The 7930-nt window shown below is 45.4% G+C and overlaps 1 protein-coding gene across 1 annotated transcript in view; it reads right to left on the bottom strand.

Moving 5' to 3' along the window:
* Positions 1-790: 790 nt before the first annotated feature.
* The window catches only part of LOC118507986, a 92028-nt gene continuing 84888 nt past the window's right edge, over positions 791-7930 (bottom strand). Inside the window, exons 3-5 of the mRNA XM_036047353.1 lie at positions 2096-2383; positions 1555-2024; positions 791-1492 (exon numbers count right to left, since the gene is read on the bottom strand). Coding sequence (XP_035903246.1) covers positions 1102-1492; positions 1555-2024; positions 2096-2383 — 1149 coding nt within the window. The 3' untranslated portion in view covers positions 791-1101. The remainder of the gene's footprint in view (positions 1493-1554; positions 2025-2095; positions 2384-7930) is intronic.

Genomic DNA, 7930 nt, shown 5'->3' with positions numbered 1-7930 from the left:
ACAGTATTAAACAGGGAACTTTGTTTACGCCTAGAAGTATGCTATCAAACTGGCAATGAGAGTGTTTGTCTGATTGCATACATTTAGGCGTATTTCTGACCGCAAATAAACCTTTACCTAACAAATCCACGAAATTTATCATATTTTCCGCTATTTTTAGTTAAGGATCTCTTGGTGGATGCTTTATACAAAACTGTCTCTTTTGGCTTTAAAAATATTAGTAAAAGAGAGGAGTAAAATAGCCATTCCTTAACAGTTGGGGTATTTTGGGGAACGCTAGTAAATCATTCTAACCCTCGTGACTCAAAACAGCTAAAACCGTTTGCAAAAATCGCAAATGAATAGATTATTGTCGTCCATTGTTGATGAAACAAAGTGACTGATTAAGTATTGTAACGATTTTTGTTTTTCGCAAATCGTAGCTCGACTAGCACGAGTTCTTACTATTAACACGCTATCAACTCAATCCACGAATGATATGCTTTTCTAGACGCAGTGCGATCTGTTCGTGAACCGTTGTTGAAATCGTTTAAATGAGACGATTAAACAGCACTGCCTTAAAGTAATACGTCACACACGCACACTCGCCATTTTGCACTACGGAAACCGATTTATCATGCCCCCTGCCACCCTTGTTCAGCCGTCTCACTCATCACTCACACTGGGTTTACTTTAAACGATTGATAGATTGTGTAAGATACGAGTTCGTGTTTGAAGCATTTTAAATGCACTTGTTTCGATTAGCATTACGTTACCACTAGGGGCTGAAAATGATTGGGATTCGAGCAGATTCGAGCGTCGTTTTGCCGGGTTTTTACAAATTCCGATCACATAAGAACGTGGGAAAGAATCATGTTTGCCGGGGTTACTTGCCGTCCGGCGATGCACAGCACAGTTGCAGATAAATTACACATCCACACTTACACACGTACACCAGCACAGCTGTTATCGATCACCCGAGGCTGGCCGTTACGTTTCAATGTTGAAAAGCTTCCTGAACCCCGACACCATCGTTTTGTTCGCGACGTGCTGATGAAACGTCGTGGCGATGGTCGTGGTCGCCTGTACGGTGGCAACCTCGGTCGGGGCCAGGAGCAAACCTCACGTCCGCACGTACTTGTACACTACCAGAAACACGAGAAAGCTCACCATCACCAGCACGCACGCGGTCACCACCTTGGCGAAGGTGTTCAGTCCCGATTCGTTCGGGTTCAGCGGCCGGGAGGAACTCTGCTCGGTCGAGTTGCGGCGCTTGGTGGCGAGTCCACGGGCCAGCGCTGGGAATGCAAGCGATTGCGTGAAGGTAAGCTTGTGCAGTGACTCGCTCAGTGAGTACGGACCGACGGAACCGCGTGCTGCAGCTCGCAACAGAGCGTACTCCAGATCGAGCGCATCGAACAGGGACAATCGGGCCGTCATGGTGGAGGCACGGCGTTGGTCTAGCTCTGGGTTGTCTTTGTCCCGTTCCGGTCGTAGCCAAGGGTCGGAGGATCTAAGAAGGCAACAAGAGACACATTAGAAGGATGGAAGACTGTTATCGTTCGGAACGTTTACCGCTGCGGATGATGTCCAAGCGTCGCAACGGCCACCGATGTAAGGGAGGAGGTCGTGCTGGAGCTGGCGGTGCAGAGATGATTGCTGGTGGTGGCCCCATTAAACTCCGTACTGTCCTCGAGCGACGTGTGCAGCGGGTGGGGCGGTGTGGAAGAGGTCCTATGATTGTCGAACAGCGGTAGGCTGGCCAGGCTCACCTGGTCCGGGGAGGTGGGTGCTCGAAGCGCGAAAATTCTCGCATGGTCCGGATGCAGCAACGAGGTCGAGGGACGTCTCGTCGCCCGATCTACCGAGGGCGTCGGTGAGCCGGCCGTAGGTGATGCACTTGGTGAGATGGCATTGGAGACGACGAGCGGATGGCAGGGCATGGCGATCGGCGACGGAGACGCCTGTACCGAATCGATGCCGGAGTCACCCGCCTGCAGCTGATCCACGAACAACGAGTTCCGCCGTCCATTGGAGCTTTGTTGCTGGGAAAGGTACGACGGTAAAGGGTGGCGGTTACACATTGCTGCGGTGGTTGAGGAGTGCTGTTACCTACCTGATCGTCGGCTAGGATGGGAAAGACAAAGCTCTGTCCGTCCGCTTCGCCGCGGGGTGAGTCCTGGCTGGGCCAAACCTGAAGCAGCGGTAGCGAGCAGGTCGGATGCTTCGGCGGACTATCGCTGCTGCTGCTGGCGGTTGTACCCGGCCCGGACGGTTGCTGGAATGCCTTTCGTCCGAGTTTTGTAGGACTTTCGCAGCCGCCGGACTCCTCGGAGGACGTCGGCGGTTTGGTTGTGGTGCGCCAGAATCGTTTTAAACGCAGCTCGCGTCGCTTTTCCTGTTGCTATTTACGGAAAGTATAGAGAAGAACAGAAGGGATTAGTAATTTATTTGAAAATATAAATAAAAGTGAGCAATACGGCCAGGCCGTTCTTTATGAATAAAAAAAAAATAAATAAATAAAAGTGCAATGATAATTTTTCAGAAAAAAAAGAAGGCAAAGAGGATAATTTAAGTCAGATATAGTCATTAATCTCAACCAGTAGCTGTTGTAGGGCCGACCAAATAAAACCGAAATGAATTTGAAGGCATTTGTAGAAACATCAATTCAACGATGCATATAAAAGTATTTACAAACGTAGTGAAACAAAAATAGGAGTAACCCTTTATTGTTACCCTGAGTCATGTTTAATACAGTTCTGATTTATCTAGATTACAATATAGGTTTCAGGGGTGAATTATCAGAACGGTGTAGGCCATGTCAAGTCAAAGCCGCTTAGAAATTCCAAACCAAAATCGATTAGTATTTGCTTCACTTTATTTGGCGATCCGGTGGCCGAGACGATAACGGCGTCGGTCTTCACACGACAGGACCGGAGTTCAAATCCCATCCAGACCGCCTCCCCCGTACGAAGGGCTGACTACTTTACTACGAGTAAAATTAAGTCACAGAAAGCCAGAAATGGCTGGCCGAGACCTCACGAAGTTGTAGTGCCAAGGAAGAATAAGAAGATTTACAGATTTGTTCCTGGAGATTAGAAAACTCCTGCAGTATTCCATGACTAACGTTGTCTCCAATCTCCAAATTATAAGTCTATTCTAAATGAGCATCGTAACGAGTTGTTTGGACCCGCCAGCTAATACGGTTACTACCGTTTCGGGGAAGTCGAGTTCTACGCAACGCAGTTATGGACTGGACGCGGCTTTTTCCAGAGTCACCTTGCGGACCTGAAGCTTATCAGGGAATCACAATCCCCAGAAAGTCCGGTGACTTCGACGAATATCGCATAACTGATGCTGTCTTGTCGATGCAGCTGGCGAAGCATTGCAGGAGCGATCAGAACTATCATGTTTCGTCTGCAACAGTGACAAATTCGCGTTGAAAGGGATGGTCAGCAGTAAACTGTAGTGAAGTATGGTACTCCTCTAGGGTACTTCTACAGGCAATACATCTCCAACGTAGTTGGACGCCCTAACCAGGTGGGCATTGCGTGGCACCTAGACGTGTCTCATCGACAAATACGTCCATATCATCATTCTGAAAGCATTACCCTAGTTGGTAATCTTAGAGTGGCGGTGAAGGGCCGAGGTGGTTTATGTCGATAAGCGTCTGGTAGTACACAGGAGGTAGTTCCGTCATTTGCAAAGCAAAACTGGGTCTCTATGAATGGATTCCACCGCGGTAAAAAAAAGTCTAGTATAACTGGAGAGGAATGTCAAAGTTGGAGCTGTAGAGTGAAAGATTAAAAAGACACCATTTGGGTCCTTACATGTTCATTCGTAGTTCTTCTAATCTACTAAGTCCAAGTCTAGTCTTCTTTTTCCTCTTATGTTAGCTAAACAAACCCAAGAGATATTAGCTAGCTATTTCAGGCTTTCTAGGCTTATTACGTCTGTAGCTTGTTAGTTTGTCCTGCGTCTTCTGTACGGGAGACGCTTAAGATGGGATTTGAAACTAGAACTGAGGTGTTGGTAAACTGGAGCCGCTACTAAATAGATCACTGATGATTTCAAACTTCCCTCCAATTTAACATGCTTTAAAAGCACGGAAAGCATTTCAAACCCACCCAAACACATACCGACCAATATTGTAAAGCTTAAACTGTCTGCGTACCGCTCCTGCAGTACCGTACGTACTCGTAATGCATCTTTACATCCAGCTGCAACCACACGGCGGGCTCATCACAAATGGTTCCGCCGGGGGTTAAACTTCAACGGCGGTTCTGAAATGGGCCCTGAAAGCCAAGGTAAACCGAGCACGAAATTCATGGCAAACAGGGTGATTTTTCACTGGAAAACCCCCACGCCGATGGTTAGATGAATGTTTACGACCGCGGAGACGAGGCTTGCCGGGATTTTCATTTTCTTGCCCCCATTCACACCGTACCATAATCCAACCTTTCTTAAGGGTTTTCCATCGTTCAATGTTCGGGGTGCCGAAACAGCCGTTCTGACGTCAGCGTTTAAGCTTGCTTCGCCTCGGCGCTCATCAATGTGCGAAAGGTAATCGTCCTCGTAAAAAGAGGGATCGCGAAGAGAGCGAGGTAGCGGGATAAAAAGGGACACGCACTGCCCCAAAACAAACAAAAAATGTGGGCATCCTAACGGTAAAGGGACAGCCAGTCAGTGTGCCAAAGGCTCATCATAATAAATCTTCATCCACCGCTGCTGCTTGACCTTTTTTCGGAGCAGATTATTTAAAAGCACAAGGCAAAAGGTTTGTTTATTCCGACGTTTTCTTTTTTTAATGTATCGCTTCCCCTGGAAAAAGTGAAATGAATTTCAATAATTTTTCCCCACAACGTGACAACTGCCGTGAGGTAAATAGGAGCCGACGATCGGTACCGGTGGCTCTTATACCGGCGATAGATTTAACGGAAATATGTTTTTAATTTTCATCCCATTTTCCACACCGTACTGATCGGATTGTACTCGGCACGGAATCGAAGGCCGTTAGTTCCGGGCGGCGGTGGTGTTAGGTGCGAAGAGCAATAAGATCCACCAGCTCTTTAGGCTATGGGCTCAGAGAAGCATGCATGCATGCAAAGCCACCCACCGGTCCGGGGTGCGATGCACATCGACCGGCGCAAGAACGATTTGCATAAAGTATTAAATTTAATTAATATTGAATGCAACGTCTTCCATTCCGGCTCGTGCTCGTGGACGGGGATGGTGGATTGGTGCAATTGCAGCTGTACGGTGCAATGCAGTAGAATTAAGCTGCAATCGTCTGGTGGATCGACACACGGACGTGTTGCCTTAACCGATTGAGCTTCACTGCCATAGGCAGGGGGTTACGGTCTGTTGGTATTGGGAATTAGCCATCAAAAGGAAACTGAATGAGCGCTTCGAGTGTGGCTTAAGCAATCTGTGCGAGTCATGAAATATTGTTCAATGGAAAATTAAATTCATAAATTAAATTAATTGATTACGGAAGATAATTCAGTTGAATTTAATAGTTTTTGTTTTAAGGTTCTTCATTATGTATGTCTTAATCCATTAATGATTTAATCGGATGATGGGCGGGTCGACCTGAGCCTACCGGGTTGGAGACATCCGTCCAACGAGCTAGGGTCAACCCGCAAGTGCAGCAAAGCATCCGCAAGTTCGACCCGACCTAATTCATAACCCATCTTAGGAAAAAAATAATTTTTTTTATATCCGAGGAAGAGATCTTTGTAGAGACTCATGGGGCCATCAATAGGGTACTACCGGATTAGTACTGACTAAAATCTTCTCGGTTTTCCAACGAGGGTATGACATTGGAAATGAGTGAAATGAACGATTTTTACCAAGACAACTCGTGCCGGTGTTGCGTTGTGACCTTTAGCGAGGGTTGTAGGTTGTATGATCTTCACGATCATACCGTTGGTCACCTAAGAACTGATGAGACTCTTCCAGCTTTCAACGGCGATCAGTGCCTGTCGCGGCAGCAGATTCTCCCACAGAGATCCTAGCTACTGCTACAGTATAAAGCCAGAACCACCATTAATGACGTGGTTCTCCCGGGTGGCATGTTACTGAGTCGCTGGACCTGTCTCAACCGTAACTCTTTCGATGATAGTACGTAGTTTGGCTGGAACACATCCGAGGGATGATGATCACCACAGTCACCTCTTTTCTTACTTGGTTATTTATCTCACGACGATGAAGCGAGGGTACTCAAACATCACCTGCTCAGGCGTCTCTCTCAGCTCTGGACTCTGGAATTCGGTTCATCCGCTCAAGATGATCCGTGAAGCCGTGTCCTGACATCAACTGCGTAGTGAAGAACTTAATTTAACTAAAGCAACGGGACGTTCCAGGATGTCCATGCGCCATACACAGACTCTTACTGAATTCTTACGGTCACTGTTGAAGTGAAACCAGCTTTTCGACCACCCTAGCCGTTTTGAGCTGTAGCAGCCAGAGACTTGGTATTGGATGTAGTGGCATCATTTCACACTACAGGAATTATCAGACGCCACCCGGAAGGTACTTCAGACTCGCTGAGCCAGTTTCCTAAATAAACTCTGCAGGGTTTGTCGATGAACTTTACGGCCAAAGAGGCATCATTTTAGTGAGCGAGAAAAAAGTATTACAAATAGTTTTTATATCTAACAATTACACTGGCAAACCATAATATTTTTTCGGCACTGTTTGGAAGCCATAATGGCAGGCTAAGGTCTCTCGATAAAGTAAAAAAAAACAATACATCTTAAAATAACTTTTTTGAATAATCTAAGTAGTCGTTTTACGTTTAAAAGTGTAAGGAGGAGATACGCAAAACCATGAACGTAAAAATGTTTGAATTTTAATTTGATGGACCGTTTGGGGCGGTCCGGTGACCGAGGCGATAACGGGGCCGATCTTCACACGGTAAAAATGGAGTTCAAATCCCACCACGACCGCCTCCCCGTACGCAGGGCTGACTACTTTGCTATGGGTGATTTTACCCATAGGCCAAAGAAAGCTAGAAATGGCAAGGCGAGACCTCTCGAGGTTGTAGCGCCAAGGAGGACGAAGGAGGACTGTTTTCTCTAACTTTATTAAAAAATATTTGCATTCTAATATGGATTAGAATCTTTTGCCTAACTAATAGAAACGAATCGAATTAAATAAAAAGACCAGTTGTCCTTTATGTGTCACGCATATGAAACAGTTCGACAGCGTCTCTAAAAAAAAAAACCCATGTGTTACAGTTAAGTAAAGTATATTGCACCTGATTCTTTTTACCACTAAAGCACCATTAAATATATTTAAAATACTTTCGATACCCACACAGATAAATGTATGAAAAAAATTATGATAAAACACTGATTAATTAGCAATACTTTTAGCTCATTTCTGTTAAATAAACGAAAAAAATATTATAAATTTTAGAGAAATATGAAATATAATAATATTATGCTGAAGAAAGTAAACAGTGTTTAAAATGTTTAAAATGTTCCGTGTGCCTTATTTAAAATGTTTAAAATGTGCCTGTTGCCTATGTTTTAAATTTTCACACTTGATTCTAATTTTTGCAATTTTGATTGCTCGCTCAACGTAAAATCTTAAACCCATCAAAAAAAGGCCCCGTAGCTCTCGGGCTGAAACTTTGGTACAAAATTTCGAACCATGTGACGATGATGCATTATGATACTTGAACGTGCGCCGTGCAACTTTTATTTCTCACGGGATCCTTCCAACTCTCTGGGTCCGTCGTCGTGTATAAACCGAAAAAAAACAGAAAAAGAGAATGCTGCAAGGAAAATATTTTATTGCCGGGCGCAACAGAAAAAAAAGGAGGCCCCGTGATGGAACAAGGTGGGCGAAATAGCTTGGGAGGGCAAAAACAAAACAAAAAATCGCACACAAATTTACCCTACCTGCCGGCCGTATTCCCTGGACCCTGGATGTGCTGTCAGTC

The sequence above is a fragment of the Anopheles stephensi genome, chromosome 2 (genome assembly GCF_013141755.1).
Source record: "Anopheles stephensi strain Indian chromosome 2, UCI_ANSTEP_V1.0, whole genome shotgun sequence".
NCBI lineage: Eukaryota > Metazoa > Arthropoda > Insecta > Diptera > Culicidae > Anopheles > Anopheles stephensi.
The sequence above is the reverse complement of the archived record's forward strand: the minus strand, read 5'-3'. Positions and strand labels throughout refer to the sequence as shown.